Source organism: Ovis canadensis, chromosome 19 (assembly GCF_042477335.2).
Source record: "Ovis canadensis isolate MfBH-ARS-UI-01 breed Bighorn chromosome 19, ARS-UI_OviCan_v2, whole genome shotgun sequence".
Lineage (NCBI taxonomy): Eukaryota > Metazoa > Chordata > Mammalia > Artiodactyla > Bovidae > Ovis > Ovis canadensis.
Window position 1 is genome coordinate 57272219 of NC_091263.1, and position 23923 is coordinate 57296141.

General features: G+C 40.3%; 1 protein-coding gene across 11 annotated transcripts in view; it reads left to right on the forward strand.

Moving 5' to 3' along the window:
* CFAP20DC (CFAP20 domain containing) overlaps positions 1–23923 on the forward strand; it is a 261668-nt gene that overhangs the window by 197520 nt on the left and 40225 nt on the right. For all 11 annotated transcript variants that reach the window (XM_069560489.1, XM_069560502.1, XM_069560492.1 and 8 more), the window contains one exon: positions 742–803. In XM_069560489.1, coding sequence (XP_069416590.1) covers positions 742–803 — 62 coding nt within the window. The remainder of the gene's footprint in view (positions 1–741; positions 804–23923) is intronic.

Consider the following 23923-nt stretch of genomic DNA (forward strand, 5'->3'; position numbering starts at 1 on the left):
GTAAAAACTCCACAAAGAGGAGAATTCCACACATGAACTTTAATTACACTATCAGTTCAGTTCAGTTCAGTTCAGTCACTCAGTCATGTCCGATTCTTTGTGAACCCATGAATCGCAGCATGCCAGGCCTCCCTGTCCATCACCAACTCACGGAGTTCACTCAGACTCATGTCCATCGAGTCCGTGATGCCATCCAGCCATCTCATCCTCTGTCGTCCCCTTCTCCTCCTGCCCCCAATCCCTCCCAGCATCAGAGTCTTTTCCAATGAGTCAACTCTTCACATGAGGTGGCCAGAGTACTGGAGGTTCAGCTTTAGCATCATTCCTTCCCAGGAAATCCCAGGGCTGATCTCCTTCAGAATAGACTGGTTGGATCTCCTTGCAGTCCAAGGGACTCTCAAGAGTCTTCTCCAACACCACAGTTCAAAAGCATCCATTCTTTGGCGCTCAGCCTTCTTCACTGTCCAACTCTCACATCCATACATGACCACTGGAAAAACCATAGCCTTGATAGATGGATAGATGCTGTCTAATCCAGTGACTGGCCATTAAAATAACCTCTGCTTTCCCTCATATACCACTTTGTTACTTCCTGGATCTCCCAAACAACCTTCAACTCTTCGTAAAATAAACCTTCTTGCAGGTTGTTTCTCAGGAAAAAAAGTAGTGAGAGTGCACGTGAAAGTTTATATAAAGAGCATTATGCTAATTAGTACCTCAGAAATGTTTTATCTTTTACAGCCTGTCAACCAGGGCCGTCACTATCAGAAAGAAATGAACCCACCTTCTCCTTCTAACCCCCGGTAAGAGTCATTTCTTTAAATTTAAATTTATTTATTTTAATTGGAGGCTAATTACTTTACAATATTGTATTGGTTTTGCCATACATCAACATGAATCCACCACGGGTGATTATATAGGGACTGACTGTCCATTTTTCTTGGTTTCTTAAAATTGTTTTCCAAACTTCTGAAGAGCTTACAAAGTTGTTTTTGTTAGAAGTTTTAGTTTAGTCTAGTCTTCTTAATCAAACTATGTTGTCATGGCTAATAGTATAACTAGATTTATATGGCACTTCTGCCTTTTACTAGCTGAGGGACTTTGAGAAAGTCCTTTAAGTCAAAGTAATTCAGGCATAATAATTACCTCAGTAGTATTTTGGGAATGTATGAAAAATCCTTAGCACAGTTCCTGGCAACATAACAAACTCTCTTTAAGTGTCCATTTACTCAGTATTATTCTATTTGCATATATATTTCATCTTAATAGGTACTTGATGTTCAGTGCATTTTAGACATGAATCTTTGTATCACCTGGTGCTTTTATGTTCATCAAGATAGCTTATGTGAGTTCAAATGGCTGTTCTCTTTTTCATAATTACTAAGTTCATAATGTCAAAATAATTTCATTATTTCAAAAATGTCATTGATGCAAGTCACTTGTCAATATAGAAGAACCTTATTAGGCTCATTAGAGATAAGTGTATCTAAATTCAAGTTTTGAAATATATGTAATATTATATGGGTTTTTAAAAATAAATAAGCTATTGACAGTTTATCTATATAATTCAATATTACTTTATTACTGTTTATTAAATACTAGTAATTTATTGAAAACCAGTCTGTTGTGAGCTCCACCCTCAGCAGCTTAGTTGTTACAGTACAACTCATTATCTGAATGCTTCTCATTATCAAGCTCTCTCACCTGAATGAAACAGACAGGAAGGATTTGTTAAATAAGAATACAGGGCTATACCCTGGAAGCCAAGGGCAGCCAGGCCTCAGGAGGGATCTGTATAGGGAACTAGAAAGCAGAGAAGCAGGTAGGCAGCATCCTACACCCCATCTCTGCTTACTTCTTCCTATCTGCTCCATTCTTCCAAGCACCAGCTTTCTTTACTTCTCAGTCACATATGGCTGTCTTGAGTTTACATATTACTGTTCAGAGTAATGCTGAGGCTGACAGTCTATGCCTGAATCGCAGTTCCTCCTTTCATGGAGAAAGAATATGATTGGCCTAGCTTGGGCCAAGTATTCACTTCTGGTCCAATCAGCAATGAAAAACCAACCAACCAAGCCACGTCAAGCTAACATGGCTATCAGAAAACCACCTACATGGTTTACAGGACTTTTAATGGGGCCCAGAATGTTCATGAGTAAGTATTCTTTATTAGTAATCTCTTCTAAGTGTTTCTGGTTGTCTATATACTCAATCTGTCTTTCTTGCATGTTACCTAGTGGACAGAATTGTCACTATCATAAATAGATATAATAAGGAGTTGAAAACTGAGACTATAATTTCAGTGTATATAGAAAGATGTTTAAAAATTCTTCAAAATAGTTATCTCTTGATATGTGAATATGTCTTTCCTAATTTGCAGCTCATCTAGATTTGACCAATAGACTATCTCTATATGAATAAACTTTCAAGATACCTGGAAGTCTAACTTTGGTCCAATTTATAATAGTCAGAACTTGTAAGCTGAGTAAATGAATATGATAGAAACTTATGTTAAAAAGTTGAGCATTTTGTTTCAGTGAAAGGAAAACGGGGGCCTAGTTTTCATCCTACTTCTGCTGCTAATCCAGTGTATGATCTCAGGCAAGCCTCTCAACCTGTTGAGTTCAGTTCAGTTCAGTCACTCAGTCATTGTCTGACTCTTTGCAACCCCATGAATCACACCACGCCAGGCCTCCCTGTCCATCACCATCTCCCGGAGTTCACTCAGATTAACATCCATCGAGTCAGTGATGCCAACCAGCCATCTCATCCTCTGTCGTCCCCTTCTCCTCCTGCCCCCAATCCCTCCCAACATCAAAGTATTTTCCAATGAGTCAACTCTTCACATGAGGTGGCCAAAGTACTGGAGTTTCAGCTTTAGCATCATTCCTTCCCAAGAAATCCCAGGGCTAATCTCTTTCAGAATGGACTGGTTGGATCTCCTTGCAGTCCAAGGGACTCTCAAGAGTCTTCTCCAACACCACAGTTCAAAAGCATCCATTCTTTGGCTCCCAGCCTTCTTCATAGTCCCAACTCTCACATCCATACACGACAACTGGAAAAACCATAGCCTTGACTAGACGGACCTTAGTCGGCATAGTAATGTCTCTGCTTTTCAATATGCTATCTAGGTGGGTCATAACTTTTCTTCCAAGGAGTAAGCGTCTTTTTATTTCATGGCTGCAGTCACCATCTGCAGTGATTTTGGAGCCCCCCAAAATAAAGTCTGACACTGTTTCCACTGTTTCCCCATCTATTTCCCATGAAGTGATGGGACCAGATGCCATGATCTTCGTTTTCTGAATGTTGATCTTTAAGCCAACTTTTTCACTCTCCTCTTTCACTTTCATCAAGAGACTTTTTAGCTCCTCTTCATTTTCTCCCATAAGGGTGGTATCATCTGCATATCTGAGGTTATTGATATTTCTCCCGGCAATCTTGATTCCAGCTTGTGGTTCTTCCAGTCCAGCGTTTCTCATGATGTACTCTGCATATAAGTTAAATAAGCAGGGTGACAAATACAGTTTTGATGTACTCCTTTACCTATTTGGAACCAGTCCGTTGTTCCATGTCCAGTTCTGACTGTTGCTTCCTGACCTGCATACAGATTTCTCAAGAGGCAGGTCAGGTGGTCTGGTATTCCCATCTCTCTCAGAATCTTCCACAGTTGATTGTGATCCACACAGTCAAAACCTTTGGCATAGTCAATAAAGCATAGTCAATAAAGCAGAAATAGATGTTTTTCTGGAACTCTCTTGCTTTTTCCATGATCCAGCAGATGTTGGCAATTTTTTCTCTGGTTCCTCTGCCTTTTCTAAAACCAGCTTGAACATCAGGAAGTTCACGGTTCATGTATTGCTGAAGCCTGGTTTGGAGAGTTTTGAGCATTACTTTACTAGCATGTGAGATGAGTGCAGTTGTACGGTAGTTTGAGCATTCTTTGGCATTGCCTTTCTTTGGGATTGGAATGAAAACTGACTTTTTCCAGTCCTGTGGCCACTGCTGAGTCTTCCAAATTTGCTGGCATATTTGAGTGCAGCACTTTCACAGCATCATGTTTCAGGATTTGAAACAGCTCAACTGGAATTCCATCACCTCCACTAGCTTTGTTTGTAGTGATGCTTTATAAGGCCCACTTGACTTCACATTCCAGGATGTCTGGCTCTAGATGAGTGATCACACCATCATGATTATCCGGGTCATGAAGATCTTTTTCTTACAGTTCTTCTGTGTATCCTTGCCACCTTCTCTTAATATCTTCTGCTTCTGTTAGGTCCATACCATTTTTGTCCTTTGTCGAGCCCATCTTTGCATGAAATGTTCCCTTGGTATCTCTAATTTTCTTGAAGAGATCTCTAGTCTGTCTCATTCTGTTGTTTTCCTCTATTTCTTTGCATTGATCACTGAAGAAGGCTTTCTTATCTCTCCTTGCTGTTCTTTGGAACTCTGCATTCAGATCCTTATATCTTTCCATTTCTCCTTTGCTTTTCGCTTCTCTTCTTTTCTCAGCTATTAGTAAGGCCTCCCCAGACAGCCATTTTGCTTTTTAGCATTTCTTTTCCATGGGGATGGTCTTGATCCCTGTCTCCTGTACAATGTCACAAACCTCATTCCATAGTTCATCAGGCACTCTTATCTATCAGATCTAGGCCCTTAAATCTATTTCTGACTTCCACTGTATAATCATCAGGGATTTGATTTAGGTCATACCTGAATGGTCTAGTGGTTTTCCCTACTTTCTTCAATTTAAGTCTGAATTTGGCAATAAGGAGTTCATGATCTGAGCCACAGTCAGCTCCTGGTCTTGTTTTTGTTGACTGTATAGAGTTTCTCCATCTTTGGCTGCAAAGAATATAATCAGTCTGATTTCGGTGTTGACCATCTGGTGATGTCCATGTGTAGAGTCTTCTCTTATGTTGTTGGAAGAGGGTGTTTGCTATGACCAGTGCATTTTCTTGGCAAACTCTGTTAGCCTTTGCCCTGCTTCATTCCGCATTCCAAGGCCAAATTTGCCAGTTTCCCCAGGTGTTTCTTGACTTTCTACTTTTGCATTCCAGTCCCCTATAATGAAAAGGACATCTTTTTTGAGTGTTAGTTCTAAAAGGTCTTGTAGGTCTTCATAGAACCGCTCAACTTCAGCTTCTTCATCATTACTGGTTGCGGCATAGACTTGGATTACCGTGATATTGAATGGTTTGCCTTGGAGACTAACAGAGATCATTCTGTCGTTTTTGAGATTGCATCCAAGTACTGCATTTTGGACTCTTTTGTTGACCATGATGGCTACTCCCTTTCTTCTGAGGGATTCCTGCCCGCATTGTAGTAGATATAACGGTCATCTGAGTTAAATTCACCCATTCCAGTCCATTTTAGTTCGCTGATTCCTAGAATGTCAATGTTCACTTTTGCCATCTCCTGTTTGACCACTTCCAATTTGCCTTGATTCATGGACCTAACATTCCAGGTTCCTATGCATATTGCTCTTTACAGCATCGGACCTTGCTTCTATCACCAGTCACATCCACAACTGGGTATTGTTTTTGCTTTGGCTCCATCCCTTCATTCTTTCTGGAGTTATTTCTCCACTGACCTCCAGTAGCATATTGGGCACCTACTGACCTGGGGAGTTCCTCTTTCAGTATCCTATCATTGTGCCTTTTCATACTGTTCATGGGGTTCTCAAGGCAAGAATGCTGAAGTGTTTTGCCATTCCCTTCTCCAGTGGACCACATTCTGTCAGACCTCTCCACCATGACCCGGCCATCTTGGATTGCCCCACATGGCATGGCTTAGTTTCATTGAGTTAGACAAGGCTCTGGTCCTAGTGTGATTAGATTGACTAGGTTTCTGTGAGTATGGTTTCAGTATGTCTGCTGGAGCAGCCGTGAAGAGATACCCCACGCCCAAGGTAAGAGAAATCCAAGTAAGATGGTAAGTTGCAAGAGGGCATCAGAGGGCAGACACACTGAAACCATACTCAACCTGTTCATACCTCATCTAATAACAAGAACACCCTCATGTGTAAAGGAAAGGATTTGAGTTGCAAACTATCTGAGGTTACTTCCGGATTTATGAGTCTGTGACTTTGATGGGACTCATTATAGACTTTCCATATGAAAACCAGTTTTACTATTAAAGGGAATAGTGCCCTGTATAGGAAACATACTTCATAATGTTGAATATATTAATTAATGTTTAGATATGGTAGTGTATGATTTTAAATATCTCTTTTACAATTTGATTCCCAAAAATAGAATATAAGAAAATTTACCAACTAAACAGACAGCATATTTCATTTAACCAGTTAAATGTTTGTTCATTTAGGAAAAATTAATTACACTTTTGCATAATAAAACTAAAAGTCAAATTTCAAAGCAAAAAATCAAATGCCACCAATCCCATTTTCCAACAGGTTATTCACCAGTTCCCTAGAAAATTATATAGCTCTTCAGAAAGCCTATAGATTACATGGCTTAACTCTTGCTCATAAATGAATCCAGTAGCTTGGAGAATTGGCAAAAAGGCATCACTGGGTCATAAATAAAGAAGATGATAAAATTATGAGGTCAGCATGCTGCTGCTGCTAAGTCAAGTCAGTCATGTCCAACTGTGTGACCCCATAGATGGCAGCCCACCAGGCTCCGCCGTCCCTGGCATTCTCCAGACAAGAACACTGGAGTGGGTTGCCATTTCCTTCTCCAGTGCATGAAAGTGAAAAGTGAAAATGAAGTCGCTCAGTCATGTCCAACTCTTCGCAACCCCATGGACTGCAGCCCACCAGGCTCCTCCATCCATGGGATTTTCCAGGCAAGAGTACTGGAGTGGGTTGCCATTGCCTTCTCTGAAGCAATGATTCTTAAGATTCATATTTATTATATTTCTTATAAATATCCCATGCTTTAGATCCTAAAACACAGAACTTTAAAATTAAATTTTAAAGTTAAAAGTTCATGATAATGACTACTAAAAAAATAAGAAATTAAAAGATAAGTCTCTGAGTCTACCCCCTTAGATACACAAGCATGTAGCTTGAATCTTGAAAGCTTGGTATGCAGAGGCTCTGAACAATATGTGAGAAGCAGGTAGGCCCTTGATTTCCTGAACTAAGTGCTGTTGTGATCAAAATAGTGCAAACATAGCGGGGATGGGGGACGTCTGTCTGTGCAAGTCCACCAAGAGAAGCAGTGCCCTTAGGGAGGTGAAATGGCCACATTAGCTTCCGTGAAATATCTGCAACTACTCCAGAGACTTAACATCATATGTACTCATACCCACATATGCATATACAGTCAACTTTCAGTTAGCTTTACTAATGTAACAGAATAACCAATATCTCCAAAGTCTTTTATTTACTTTTTATCCTGGAAAGACTTTTATTTCTGTATCATGTTTACCTCTTAGTTTTATGTGTTGATGAGTAAAATTAAAGATAGTATGCAGTCCATTGTGTTTTGAAAAGTAATCTCGAGGGTTAAGATGGCTAAAACACTGCATATATTCATATGTTGGTTTCCTCTAAATAAAGCGTTCATTTGCCCTCATAGGGCAATGCTTGACATTGGATGCTATGGGATAAAATGGTAATCCTTTCCTGAAACGTTTACAGTCTAGGGACTGAAATACACATGGTTCACCTCATCTCTTTGTGTGTTTAGATTTGCAGAAGTCACTTCCCCTTGCTTTGGTAGGCATGAGAGGAGTGATATTTTCCATTATTTTTGCCTAACATACCAGTTGATACTTAGCATCTCAGTTGCTGGGGCCCTTGCCTCCTTTGTTCACCTACAGTGTCTCTTGGGGCACTGACAGCCTGTATGACAGATGCAGAAATGGCTAACATAATCTAATATAATTTACAGGAGTGTTGGGTAGGAGGAAACAATTTCACAGTTCATTCATGTTGAGAAATGTTTCCTAGCATGTGAACTTACATGCTGCCATACTGAGCAAAATGGATGCTATTCACAGTCTTCAGTTATTTATTTTTAAATGCCATCTATTGGTTTGTAGGGTTTAGAGCTGTCCCTCAGGCACATCTATTTATGTTTATGTAGATTCTTCAGAACAACTCGAGATATTTTTGTTCAGGAACAGGTTTTATAAAGTAAGCTGTGATTACATTCTGGTTGTCTGTTCATATGGATGGAGTCAATAACCAGTGTTTCATTTCAGATGATGATCACATATGCTGTTTTTACAAGTCATAAGAAAATTGAGGAGGAGAGAAGGTAGTCAAAGGCTCTGTAAGGTCTCAAATGTTTATAGAAATAAACAATATAGAAAATAATTCTAGACTGCCCAAATAGTCATGAATGGCATGGTTTTCTTTCTAAAGTGTTTGCTTTATGATTTAGCGCTTATCCACAGTTTTCAAAATGTCATTGCAGATTGTGTTAAGGCTTGAATCCTTTGCAGCCTTGCCACATGTTTGTGTGATATGAATGTACTTATGACTATAATTATCTGATAAATCCCTGCAGACTTTGACAAATGATTAATAACCGCTGACCTCAGTTCATGCTGGCTCAGCTGGCCTGACTGAGGCAAGCTGGCCTGTCACTGTAATCTACAGGCGCTGCTCTGGGCTGATCACAGTGGCTTCATTTTTCTTTTCCCTCCAATTGTTGGGACTCCGTCTGGTGAGCTTCTTTTCTCGTGCTTAAGGTTTTTTCCCCCCACCAACACAAGAGAGAGAAAATGTATAATAAATAAATAAAATTAAATACAGAACTTGAATGTCATGTTTCTCTTCAAATGATGAAGTTTGGATCATTTTAAAACAAGTAAGTCAGATTGGAATATTGCTTCTTAGACCAAAGCACCACAGAAGATTTCCTGATTAACTGTGCACACAGTTTCTCTAAATGTAATGTCATTGCTTTTTTCTACTATCTATATTTTGGCATTAAATCTTTTTTGCTTTATTTTGCTTTTATCATCCCAATATTTCACTATGAAAAAAAAATGACATGTACAGCAAACTTTGCAGGTAGTAGCCGTATGTCCCCACCTAGATCCTACAATCAGTATTTTATTGAACTTATTTTATCACCTATCTATTCTTATGTCCATCCACCAATCCACATAAGTTTTGATCCATTTCAAAATAAATTATAGATATCAGGACATTCTTTCCAGCATTTCTGTAGTTTAGTGAAGTCAGACAGACCCAAATTTGAAAGCACTTGACTTCTATCAACTTAAATTTTCTTATCTGTACATCAATGACATTGAGTGTTGGTAGGAAGATTTCATTTGTTTACTTTGTGAAATACTCAGATAATGCTTTCTGTGTGCAACTCAAAAATGTTGTTTTACTTCATCCAGCAACAATCCAATGAGGTGAATTGTTATTAACCCCACTGTACAGATGCGGTTTCAAGAAGTTAATGAGCTCACTGAAAGTCACCCTGTCAACAAATGGCCTTGCTGAGAGTTGAATTCAGACTCCTTGACTTTGGTATCTATACTTTTAGCCACTACACTATGCTGCCTCCCACAGCACTTACTTTAGCATTAAATCTTAATGATTTGTTTATAAAACGAAAGGCATCGTTTTTACTTTCATCATTTCTCTCAGTAGGTTTACCTAGGGAAAGCTATCAATATTAGTGCCCCTCATTTCATAATCCCCTTCCCACAAATTCACACCTGCTTCTTTAAAGGTGGTGACTCTCTATACTGGGGATCCCCTGGTGGCTCAGATTCTGGTAAAGACTCTGCCTGCATTGCTGGAGACCAGGTTCAATCCCTGAGTCAGGAAGATCTGGAGAAGGAAATGACTACCCACTCCAGTATTCTTGCCTGAGAAGTCCCTTGGACAGAGGAGCCTGGAGAGCTACAGTCCATAGGGTTGCAAAGAGATGATTAAGCTACTAACACTTTCACTTTCACTCTGCGTACTCTGAACCCGGATCTGAATTCAGCTCCTTGACTGAGGAGCCATCACGGTGTTCCCCAGATCCTATGCGAATGGGGTGGTGCCTCTCCTCCCTGTGGTGCTCAGCACAGCCTGACAGGGGTAAGGGCTCCATCAAAATGTACTCTGAGGGAGTGGACAGAGAGGCATGCCCAGATGCCATGGAGAGATGAAAATCTGCATCCTGAATGTTAGCCAGTTGCGTTTCAGATATTTTCCCTCATCCTTAACAGAGTTGCCCACTTCCCTTTCTGCAAATAGGACAATGGCATTGCTTTATTTACTCTCAGGATAAAATTGGGTTTTTGTGAAAGGCTGTTGTTTGGACAGAGTTTAATTTTCATGCGTGTTCTGCTCCCTGCCAACCTAGAGAGCCATAGATAGTGATGACCATTAGAATGGCCCTAATCTTTAATATATAATATGTATTATTTATACTGTATCTTTAATAGTAGTTTCCAATACCTTCTATATTCTAATGACTTTCAAAATTATATGTCCAATCCTACCTCACCTCTGAATTCCAGACTCATCTGTCCAAGTTGCCAATTTGACAGATGTCCAGGCCACTCAGATCTCTAATGCATACCTCAAATCCATTACAAAATATAACTTTGTTTTCTTTACCTCTGCACATCTGTTCTTTCTTCAGTTTTCTCCATCTCAAAAATGCCACCTTCATCCCCCTTTTACTCAAGCCAGAAACCAAGAGCAGTACCTGGTTTCTCTCTCTAACCCCATGTTCAGCCTCAGCAAGTAGTACTGGTACTGCCTCCAGTCATAGTGTATGCCGGATGTAGCCACTGCCCTCTCATTACTGCTACAATTGTTGCCCAAATAGCCGTCATCTCTCACCTGGACAAACTCTCACCTGGACAGATACCATTGCTTCCTACCTGCTTTCTCTGCTCCTTTGGCCCCTTTGTTTCACTCAGCAACCAGAGTGGTGTTGCTACCCCTGAAATGGACTGAAGCATTCCCCCGTGGAAAACTTGCCGAAGGTATCCCTTTGCTCTTTGGCTCAGGTTGTCTTCTTCTCCTGAATGCCCATCACTCACACCATGTTTCCTGCCATCGTGTCCCTTGATTCCACTGCCTCTTTCTCTCAAATACTCCAGACTTGGTTTCACCATATGAGCTTTGCATGAGATGGCCTCTGCGCCTGGCGTTCCCTAGCCTAGAAAGGCCGTAGCCTCTTCCTGTCACTCAGGTCTCCATCTAAATTTCAGGTCCTCAGAGGCCCCCTTTCTAAACACCTAACCCAAAGTAGCCCCAGGAGGCCTCATTACAGTCTGTTTTTGTTTTCACTATAGTGCATTTCACTCCCTGATACCACTTACTTACTTGTTGCTTATTGTACACAGACACACAAACACACACATTCATGCTCCTCCAGAATATGCTAGAATGTAAACTGCGTGAGCATAGGGCTTATATCTTTCTTGCTCACTGTATCCCTAGCTCTTGAAACAGTGCCAAGCACAGAGGAGACTCTTAGGAACTGCTGAATTCACTGAATCTCACCTCACAGAAATGACTACCCCCCCCCCCATCTCTCTACACTAGCTGCATCACTGAACACTTAACTGCTAGCTGGAACCCAGGAGCACCTGTATACTTTTCTCTCCTGAAGGAGTCTGGAATTACTTGTAACAAATGAAATCGCTCATGAATTTTTTTCAAATTTATTTATTTTTAATTGAGGGGTAATTACTTTACAATATTGTTTTGGTTTCTGCTGTATATCAACATGAATCAACCATAGGTAGACATATACCCCCTCCCTCTTGATCATGAGTTGTTGTTTGTTTTTTTTTATGAGTTGTCTTAAATGATCCCTTAGAAGATATGTGTTATCTAAAGTGTCTGGTTAAAATGTGTCATTTTTAACCTTTTAAATAGAGACTTTTTACTGAATTTGAGACTTCTCTGTATTCTTAATGGAAATTGCTTACCCATATTTGCCTATTCATGCCCATCTTATAGAGAGTACCAGTGGCTAGAAACCTTGTTGGGTTGGCACTTCTGTAGAATGTGTTCTTAAACCTTCACCAATGAACAGAATCTGGATAGGCAAATGGAAGAGAAGAGGGAAAAAGTCTATATGTATACGGCGGGGGTGGGTGGGGACAAATCTGAGCCTGTGGTGCAGGTTCACTATCAATTTAAGTGACTCCCTACCCCTCATACTTCTGGAGGGGTCTTTGGTTCACTGGTCTAACCTTCACAGCAGACTTTAAAAATATCTGTACAGAGAGACTTAGCTGGGCCCCTTTCCTCCTCAGTCTACAGCAAAGGCCAGGCTCAGAATGGTATCTCTAGCCCTACCCCAGTGGAGACCTGAGCCAAAGGCACCCTTGGTAACAAATGGAATCCCTGGGGAATCATCCTGTGTCTCCCCGCTGACCACTTTGAAGCTAGAACCATGCCCTACTCAATTGTAGGACCACCATCCCCCTTGTGTTTCAGAGGGCCGAGCATTTGACCAGCAGGGCTGGACAGGTGGCGTTCCCTGTGCCATCACTTTTCCTTCCTCCACTGCTCTTTTCATTTGGCCTGCCCAGCCTACTTTCAGTCCTGGTTTGATCATTTATTCTACCAGAGCCTGTTAACTCGAGTGCATACCTGCTCAAATCAACCTGCTCCAGGCCCTAACTGGCTGTCACCCCAGAGGACTGGGCACTGCCCCTGCCACTGGACCCATATTTCTTTTTCTTCACTCTCTCCACTTGTCCTTTGTAGCCCTGCCCTCCTGGGCACCCACCAGTCCTCCTTCAGCTTCTCAGTTGAGATGCCTGCGTGCTCTCTGACCACATCTCTCAGGCTACTGGGGCTTAACTCTTCAACCTGAGTCTCCTAATTTTCCAGCTGTACTCCAAGAGAATCTTAAGCCATTAGGGCTGGGGAAATACTCATTGAATATTTTAGGTACTTTTCTGTTTTCCAGAATTAAAAATTCACAAAACCCTTTTCCACAAGAGTTTCCAAACAACGTATTACATCTTCCCCTCCCACCTCCCCAAAACTTCTACCTCCCTGAAGAATCTTAAGATCCCTGAAGAATCTTAGCACTTTTAACTGTAAAAAATGTGGGGTTCTGCAATTACCCAGGCGTGCCCAATCACCATTATCCATCCAGATGATGAACTCAGAGTACCTCTGGCCCAGGGCCAGTGTAAAGAAGGTAATTACTAAAGGAATTATTTACCATTCCAACATTTTACAGTTTCAGCTTTTAATTAAAAGATTCAGATTCCTCTGCTGGAGTAAAGAGCACCTTTTAAAAAATCGAAGTGCTAATTCCAGTTTATAGCATTCACTTCTGTTCTGTCTGAGGGAAAGAAGAGAGGAATACAGGCTGAGATTCAGGATAATGACGTGAACCTAAGACACGGAAGACCATGACTTTGGTTAAATATCCATGGCCGGTCATGTCCATAGACTGTGCCTCACCATTCACTTTGTTACCTCACCCAGAATAGCTCCCCTGACTACTAAACAAGCAATCACTGTAGCAGGTAACAACTGAAAGTGTGCTGCAGTTCATACCTCAGTATGAAGTAACATTCAGTGAGTATTTTTGAAGCACCCACTGTGTGCAGAGCACCATGGAGAGATGACTTTAATATTTCCTTCATGAGTTTGTGGCCTCCCAGGACAGGCAGTCCGTGCCCTGCATGTCATCACAGCAGACTGTGACTGCTTTAAGAAAGTTGCCTTGGAGTCTGGGAGCCTTGTCCATACCTGGCACATAGCAATGATAGCTTTTTTCAAGCCTTTTGTTGTTCAGTTGCTCAGTCATGTCCAACTCTGTGACCCCATGGACTGCATCACGTCAGTCTTCCCTGTCATTTACCATCTCCCAGAGTTTTCTCAGACTCGTGTCCATTGAGTCGATGATGCCATCCAACTATCTCATTCTCTGTCACTGCCTTCTCCTGCTGCCCTCAATCTTTCCCAGCATCTGGGTCTTTTCCAGTGAGTCAGTTCTTCTCATCAAGTGGCCATAGTATTGGCGCTTCAGCGTTACTCTTCCAATGTATATTCAGGGTTGATTTCCTTTAGGAGTACCCACTCACAGACAGCTTTTGTTGGCAGTTGGTTTTACTTCTTCCCTGTAATTCTTTTATTTCTCTTGTTAACCAAAAACATTACTGATTAACGTTAGAGCACATAATTTTTCACTCTAGCAATATATTGTTTACCAGCATTTACAGCTTCATATTTTGCTGTTCATTACCTCATAAAAACCCACTCAGTATAATAAATATCATACAAGTCAAATGTCCAACCTATTTAAAATTACTTGAAGGAGAAAAGGCAAATGACTTTTAGCTGGATTTTATTAAATTAATACTAACATTATTGTTCTATTGACTCTTTCTTGTCCATTGATTTTTAAAAGCCTTCACCTCCCTTGCTATTTGTTAAGACAAATCAGATGTAATTTGGTGCTTAGAACAAGAAAATGCTGATGGCTATTGGGTGTATGCATGGAAGAAAATTACATATGTACTGAAACAAGAACATTATATATGTGCTGGAACAAGAGTGGTTAGAAGGCAGTTTCTCATATTTTGTGGTAAACAACTTGGCTTTTAACTTTTGAGGGTAACAGTAGTGACCTTTGTTTTATTATATGAAAACTGGGATTAGTAACAACTGAAGCTAAATGATTACTTGTAGATAATGAACTTTATCACTTACTTAAGATGAAAGGAAACTAGCTAGAATTATACATATTCTCATATTTTCCAGTTCTTGTGTGTATATGTGTATGTGCTCAATCATTTCCAGCTCTGCAACCCTATGGAATGTAGCCCACTAGACTCCTCTATCAATGGAATTTTCGAGGGAAGAATACTGCAGCAGGTTGCCATTTCCTTCTTCAGGGGATCTTCCCAGCCCAGGGACTGAACCTGTGTCTCTTATGTCTCCTGCATTGTCAGGCGTCTTCTTTACCAGCTAAGCCAACAGGGAAGCCCTTTTCAGTTCCTAATTCTCTATATTTGTAGAATGTATAGACTAATAAGCAACTGAATTAAAGCAAGAAATGAAGAGAGGGTAAAATATCTTCTGTTGAATTAATAGTAAGCAATTTTTAAGCATCAGAGCCATTTGTATTATTGAAATAACAATTAAGAGGAAACCTGAGATCTAGCCTGGCCTGATACCAATTCCAAAGAAAAGCAGGGAAGGATAAGAAAGCCTTCCTCAGTGATCAATGCAAAGAAATAGAGGAACACAGTAGAATGGGAAAGACTAGAGATCTCTTCAAGAAAATTAGAGATACCAAGGAAACATTTCATGCAAAGATGGGCACAATTAAGCACAGAAAAGTATGGACCTAACAGAAGCAGAAGATATTAAGAAGAAGTGATAAGAATACACAGAAGAACTGTACAAAAAAAGATCTTCATGACCCAGATAACCACGATTGTGTGCTCACTCATCTAGAACCAGACATCCTGGAATGCAAAGTCAAGTGGGCCTTAGGAAGCAATACTATGAACAAAGCTAGTGGAGGTGATGGAATTCCAGGTGAGCTATTTCAAATCCTAAAAGATAATGCTGTGAAAGTGCTGCACTCAATATGCCAGCAAATTTGGAAGACTCAGCAGTGGCCACAGGACTGGAAAAGGTCAGTTATCATTCCTTTCCATTCCAATCCCAAAGAAAGGCAATGCCAAAGAATGCTCAAACTACCACAAAATTGCGCTCATCTCACACGCTAGCAAAGTAGTGCTCAAAATTCTCCAAGCCAGGCTTCAGCAATACGTGAACCGTGAACTTGCAGATGTTCAACCTGGTTTTAGAAAAAGCAGAGGAACCAGAAATCAAATTGCCAACATCCTCTGGATCATCAGAGAAGCACGAGAGTTCCGGGAAAACATCGATTTCTGTTTTATTAACTACACCAAAGCCTTTGACTATGGATCACAACAAACTATAGAAAATTCTGAAAGAGATGGGAATACCAGATCTCCTAAGCTGCCTTCTGAGAAATCTGTATGCAGATCAAGAAGCAACAGTTAGAACTAGACATGGAACAACAGACTGGTTCCAAATCAAGAAAGGAGTACATCAAAGCTGTGTATTGTCACCCTGCTTATTCAACTTACATGCAGAATACATCATGAGCGATGTCGGGCTGGATGAAGCCCAAGCTGGAATCAGGATTGCCAGGAGAAATATCAGTAACCTCAGATATGCTGATGACACCACCCTTATGGCAGAAAGTGAAGAACTGAAGAAACTCTTGATATAAGTGAAAGAGGAGAGTGAAAAAGTGGGTGAAAAATAGATGACAAAGCACCAAAGAATAGATGCTTTTGAACTGTGGTGTTGGAGAAGACTCTTCAGAGTCCCTCGGACTGCAAGGAGATACAGCCAGCCCATCCTAAAGGAAATCAGTCCTGAATGAATATTCACTGGAAGGGCTGATGCTGGAGCTGAAGCTCCAATACTTTGGCCACCTGATGCAAAGAACTGACTCACTTGAAAAGACCCTGATGGTGGGAAAGACTGAAGGCAGGAGGAGAAGGGGATGACAGAGGATGAGTTGGTTGGATGGCATCACCGACTCAATGGACATGAGTTTGAATAAGCTCCGGGAGTTGGTGATGGACAGGGAGGCCTGGCGTGCTGCAGTCCATGGGGTCGCAAAGAGTTGGACACAACTGAGAGACTGAACTGAACTGAACTGATGTCAATGAAAATCATGATAAAAATGAAGGTCTCAATGAAGCTTTCAATTAAACAGTGATGTTTGTGCTAATGAAACCCTGTCTTTGAAGGGGGCAATTCATCCCTAAACTACTGGATGTATGGCCTTTTCTTCCTTCCTTCCTTTTTACTTCCCATGATATCTTTTTCTGTACATCAAAGGTTTGGAGATGGAAAGTGAGAATCTATTCACTGGCCACTAGCATTGCAAGAAAATTCCATCTTGGTCAGTATTTTAACTTAGTGAAGGCTGCAGTTACTTTGTATCTTACCATTTGCCCTCTTCTGACCTCTTTGACAGTACTTTTATTGAAACCTGAAATTACCTGCCTTTTGGAAATACTAGTAAGTCACATTAAGAGTCCAGAAAGTTTTAGTTTCTTCTGCTGAAATAATAGAAGAAATGGGAAACAAACAAGAACAACCACCATGTGACATTCTCTCAATTTGCTTGTGATCTTCTAAATTTCAGTGCTAGCAAAAAAGAAAGATGCAGCAAGGCATACAGTAAATGAAGATATTATGTATTAGAGAAGGAATGAATCTGTCATTTTGACGGATTGTGAGGCAAAGAGCAGATTAACAGATTACTCATAGTCAGAAGGCAGCTCAGCATGAAAAATGTGCAGGAAATGATAAGTGTGGGTTTGTGCTGATTTAATGATATTTTTAAACTACAATAACACTCTGGTAGTGTAATATAATAAAGCACTTTCCTTGCATTTTTAAATCATCAACATATTTCCAGTTTGACCTTAAAAACATTTTGAACTGTTCTCTATTAAAATATGTAGCTTTCAAATTAGAAAAAAAAAAAACATCTAAAATATCACAGCAACAGCCTTACAGGAAATATTATTGGCTTTTAAAATCAGTTCTTTCTTAAACTAGCATTTGTAATGCAAATTTTAATTATGTTTTAAGCACACTAACATCACATGCCCTTTCTCTTTGGGCATTTAAATCACTTAACAACAAATTGTTTTCTTCTAACAGCCATTTCCAGTGAAACACTTTGTAGCTGCCACCACGAAGTGTGGCCTTCGTATTTTCATTACAGGTTTTTAGTTTTGTGATTAAGATCATGACGTACTTATGAATAAACGTATTAATTTGCCCACAGATAGAAGATAAAAGTAGTTCAAATTTGCACTGAATGCTCGAATCATAGCAAGAAATAAGATGAATTACCTGCTTTATTTTGTATTATTACAAATATTTCTCAGAAAGCAGAACTTTTTAAGCGGCTTGCACTTTTATGTAAATAAAATTGAGATTTGAATAACATACTTTAGTTAATTTGACAGGGATGAACTGCCATTGTCAAGAATTTTCAGAGTAAAATTTCTATAATACACCTGAATGGTTTTTACTCTAACATCATCATCTTCAAAGCCTAATATAAAACTTGATTTGTTTCCTATTATCTTCTCTCAGCTCAGCAATGATAACTTTTTAACGTAATTAGATATAGTGTAACTTGTAAGGGAAATGTTATATTTTCTGCCTAAGCACTTGTATCTAACCCAACTGCAAATAAATATATTAATATTGCATGCCCGGTGCTTCAATCCCAGGCATAATTATGACTTACATTATGTTTTATATACATGTGAAGTAGAAGTTGCTCAGTCATGTCCAACTCTTTGTGACCCCATGGACTAGTCCATGGAATTCTACAGGCCAGAATACTGGAGAGGATAGCCTATCCCTTCTCCAGCAGATCTTCCCGACCCAGAAATTGAACCAGGCTTTCCTGCATTGCAGGCAGATTCTTTACCAACTGAGCTATCAGGGAAGCCCCACTACATACATTCAGTTCAGTTCAGTCACTCCGTCGTGTCCAACACTTGCGACCCCATGGACCGCAGCACGCCACGCCTCCCTGTCCATCACCAACTCCCGGAGCTTGCCCAAACTCATGTCCGTTGAGTCGGTGATGCCATCCAACCATCTCATCCTCTGTCATCCCCTTCTCCTCCTGCCCTCAATCTCTCCCAGCATCAAGGTCTTTTCAAATGAGTCAGCTCTTCGCATCAGGTGGCCAAAGTATTGGAGTTTCGGCTTCAACATCAGTCATTCCAATGAATATTCAGGACTGATTTCCTTTAGGATGGGCAAGTTGAATATCCTTGCAGTCCAAGGGACTCTGAAGAGTCTTCTCAACACCACAGTTCAAAAGCATCAATTCTTTGGCACTCAGCTATGGTCCAACTCTCACATCCATACATGACTACTGGAAAAACCATAGCCTTGACTAGACGAACCCTTGTTGGCAAAGTAATGTCTCTGCTTTTTAATATGCTATCTAGGCTGGTTATAATTTTCCTTCCAAGGAGTAAGCATCTTTTAATTTCATGGCTGCAGTCACCATCTGCAGTGATTTTGGAGCCCCAAAAAGTAAAGTCAGCCACTGTTTCCACTGTTCCCCTCTCTATTTGCTATGAAGTGATGGGACTGGATGCCATGATCTTCGTTTTCTGAATGTTGAGCTTTAAGCCAATTTTTTACTCTCCTCATTCACTTACATCAAGAGGCCTTTTAGTTCTTCACTTTCTGCCATGAGGGTGTGTCATCTGCATATCTGAGAGTTCCAGAAAAACATCTATTTCTGCTTTATTGACTATGTCAAAACCTTTGACTGTGTGGATCACAATAAACTGGAAAATTCTGAAAGAGATGGGAATACTAGACCACCTGACCTACCTCTTGAGAAATCTTTATGCAGGTGAGGAAGCAACACGTAGAACTGGACATGGAACAACAGACTGGTTCCAGATAGGAAAAGGAGTACGTCAAGGCTGTATATTGTCACCCTGCTTATTTAACTTATATGCAGAGTATATCATGAGAAACGCTGGGCTGGATGAAGCACAAGCTGGTTCAGGATTGTCAGGAGAAATATCAATAACCTAAGATAATGCAGATGACATCTTTACATATATAATGAAGACCTTTATTCAGCATGTTTTGTACATTTCTCCTCTTCTAAAATATTGATACTGTCAACTTGGGCTAAGTTTGTTGATGTATGGCAAAACCAATATAATATTGTAAAGTAATTAACCTCCAATTAAAATAAATAAACTTATATTATAAAAAATAAAAAGCACCTGCTATATAGCAAAAAAAAAAAAAAGCTAATGTAAGAAGTAGTGTCCTTCTTGGTATAAGTACTGAAGTGTGTTCAGCAAAAGTCATGTGCATGATTTCTGGCCTCCTTGCATGTGCATGGTCTGCAGTGGTTACCAACACCATTTGCCAGATAGTCCCAGCTTTCCTAGTCCCAAACACATTGTTGGATTGCACTTCTAAGTCCACTTCATTTTGTGTGGAGCCAATTAGCCTAACTAGCTCTAGCCAGTGAATTGGGAGCAAGATGACTTATGTTATTATTTGGGTAGAACATTTTATTGTTTTCTCCAGAATTTTCTTTTCCTCTAACACCTAAGAAATATTCAAGATGGTGGTTGTTTTGTCAGCCTGATTGCTGAATGACTGTTAATAAAGACTTCTCTTGCTTATCTGTTATGGACATTTAACATGAGCAAAAAATAAACCTTTGTTGTTTTAAGCCATTGAGATTTGGAGGGTGCTTTGTTATCAAGAATAACCTAGCCTTATTCTGACTGACACAGTTGCTAGACATGACATTGAATACATTTTGTCATTAGAAATATGGGATTTCATATATTTTCATGTTTGAAGATTTAAGAATTTGTTAAAATTGTAGAGATCAGTTATGATTCATTGGCATAGAGTAGAATGTGTGGTTTTAAGAAGTGATACAGTGTACTGGGCAAAAGCGCAGTGAATGGAATTAAAATGCCAGCTCTGTATCTTTATGAAATTATTTCTCTAAACCTCAATTAGTTTCTCTAAAAAGATAGAGGTTATATTTTACTACCTAACTTTATAGTGCCATTGTCAGGATTAAATGAGATAATATGCATAGTTTTCAGCAGCATCTGGCACATATATTTTCATTAAATGGTAGAAAGTGATTGTAGTGATAGTAGGGATATTATTAGGTTGTTGGGAATACAGTTGCCCAAAAAAGATCACACTTTGAGAAAATCAGAGATTTTACAGAGATTATCAAGGTGATTTAATCTAGTGTCTCCTCAGAAATCATCTCTGCACATCTTTGCCAGGGAAGCAGGCTCAGTGCAACAGAAGACAGTCATTTCATTACTAAGCATTCCTTATACAGAGTGGACATAGGCCTCCCTATAACATCTCACTGGTCCTATTTGTCCTTCTAGAACAGCAATTTAATTCATTACTCTTTGGTACCCCTTGAAATTTTTAAATAGAGCTTTTTGGTTTAATTTTCTCCTCTAGCCTCTCACTTTTTCAGTCTCAAACCCACTTTGCCATTCCTGGTCTTCACATATTCCTAATTGCCTTCCTTCTGACACCTTTGAGTTAATCAATTTGAGATCCTCTAAATGGAACAAAATCACCTAAGTTTGGACTATGGTTAAACCATTGATTAGAACACTTTGTGTATTCAGTTCACAGTCACTCAGTCGTGTCTCTTTGTGACCCCACGAACCGCAGCACGGGTCAAGCAGCACTCTTTGCGACTCCGTGAACCGCACCTCCCTGTCCATCACCAACTCCTGGAGTCCACCCAAATCCATGCCCATTGAGTTGGTGATGCCATCCAACCATCTTGTCCTCTGTCGTCCCCTTCTCCTCCTGCCCTCAGTCTCTCCCAGCATCAGGGTCTTTTCAAATGAGTCAGCTCTTCGCATCAGGTGGCCATAGTATTGGAGTTGCAGCTTTAAAATCAGTCCTACCAATGAACACCCAGGACTGATCTCCTTTAGGATGGACTGGTTGGATCTCCCTCCTTGCAGTCCAAGGAACTCTCAAGAGTCTTCTCCAGCACCACAGTTCAAAAGCATCAATTCTTCGGCGCTCAGCTTTCTTTATAGTCCAACTCTCACATCCATACATGACCACTGGAAAAACCATGGCCTTGACTAGATGGACCTTTGTGGACAAAGTAATGTCTCTGCTTTTGAATATGCTATCTAGGTTGGTCATAACTTTCCTTCCAAGGAGTAAGCGTCTTTTAATTTCATGGCTGCAATCACTATCTGCAATGATTTTGGAGCCCAGAAAAATAAAGTCTGACACTGTTTCCACTGTTTCCCCATCTATTTCCCATGAAGTGATGGGACCGGATGCCATGATCTTCGTTTTCTGAGTGTTGAGCTTTAAGCTAACTTTTTCACTCTCCTCTTTCACTTTCATCAAGAGGCTCTTTAGTTCCTCTTCACTTTCTGCCATACGGGTGGTGTCATCTGCATATCTGAAGTTATTGATATTTCTCTCAGCAATCTTGATTGCAGCATGTGCTTCCTCCATCCCAGCATTTCTCATGATGTACTCTGCATATAAGTTAAATAAGCAAGGTGACAATATACAGCCTTGACGTACTCCTTTTCCTGTTTGAAACCAGTCTGTTGTTCCATGTCCAGTTCTAACTGTTGCTTTCTGACCTGCATACAGGTTTCTCAAGAGGCAAGTCAGGTGGTCTGGTATTCCCATCTCTTTCAAAATTTTCCATAGTTTATTGTGATCCACACAGTCAACGCTTTGGCATAGTCAATAAAGCAGAAATAGATGTTTTTCTAGAACTCTCTTGCCTTTTTGATGATACAGCAGATGTTGGAAATTTGATCTCTTGTTCCTCTTCCTTTTCTAAGACCAGCTTGGACATCTGGGAGTTCATGGGGCTTGGAGAATTTTGAGCATTACTTTACTATCGTGTGAGATGAGTGCAATTGTGTGGTAGTTTGAGCATTCTTTTGCATTGCCTTTCTTTGGGATTGGAATGAAAACTGACCTTTTCCAGTCCTCTGGCCACTGCTGAGTTTTCCAGATTTGCTGGCATATTGAGTGCAGCACTTTCACAGCATCATCTTTCAGGATTTGAAATAGCTCAACTGGAATTCTATCACCTCCACTAGCTTTGTTCGTAGTGATGCTTTCTAAGGCCCTCTTGCCTTTGCATTCCAGGATGTCTGGCTCTAGGTGAATGATAACACCATCATGATTATCTGGGTCATGAAGATCTTTTTTGTACAGTTTTTTGTGTATTCTTGCCACCTCTTCTTCATATCTTCTGCTTCAGTTAGGTCCATACCATTTCTGTCCTTTATCGAGCCCATGTTTGCATGAAATGTTCCCTTGGTATCTCTAATTTTCTTGAAGAGATATCTAGTCTTTCCCATTCTATTGTTTTCCTCTATTTCTTAGCATTGATCACTGAGAAAGGCTTTCTTATCTCTCCTTGGTATTCTTTGGAACTCTGCATTCAAATGGGTATATCTTTCCTTTTCTCCTTTGCTTTTCACTTCCCTTCTTTTCACAGCTATTTATAAGGCCTCCCCAGGCAGCCATTTTGCTTTTTTGAATTTCTTTTCCATGGGGATGGTCTTAATTCCTGTCTCCTGTACAGTGTTACAAACCTCCGTCCATAGTTCATCAGGCAGTCTGTCTGTCAGATCTAGTCCCTTAAATCTGTTTCTCACTTCCACTGTATAATCATCAGGGATTTGATTTAGGTCATACCTGAATGGTCTAGTGTTTTTCTCCACTTTCTTCAATTTAAGTCTGAATTTGGCAATAGGAGTTCATGATCTGAGCCGCAGTCAGCTCCTGGTCTTATTTTTGTTTGCTGTATAGAGCTGCTCCATCCTTGACGGCAAAGAATATAATCAGTCTGATTTCAGTGTTGACCATCTGGTGATGTCCACGTGTAGAGTCTTCTGTTGTGTTGTTGGAAGAGGGTGTTTGCTATGACCAGTGCATTCTCTTGGCAGAACTCTATGAGCCTTTGCCCTGCTTCATTCTGTACTCCAAGGCCAAATTTGCCTGTTACTCCAGGTGTTTCTTGACTTCCTACTTTTGCATTCTAGTCCCCTATAATGAAAAGGGCATCTGTGTGTATTAGTGTAGCTTGAATCATTTTTCTAGTACCCATATTCCTCTGGTGGCTTGCCTTTGGCTTTTGGCCACCTTAAACTATCACCATCTTTTCCCTAGACCATTGATACAGTTTCCTACGTGGACTGCCAATATCCACATGTGCTTTTTCACCACAATGCATACCCATTCCCTATAGAGTGGTCAGAGTAACCTTTTCTAAGCAGAGATCTGACTGTGACACCCCCATATTTAATCCCTTCAATTACATTTCATTGTTCATAGAATAAAGATAATACTCTAGATCCTTGCCCCATTCCTACAATGCCAGTCTTA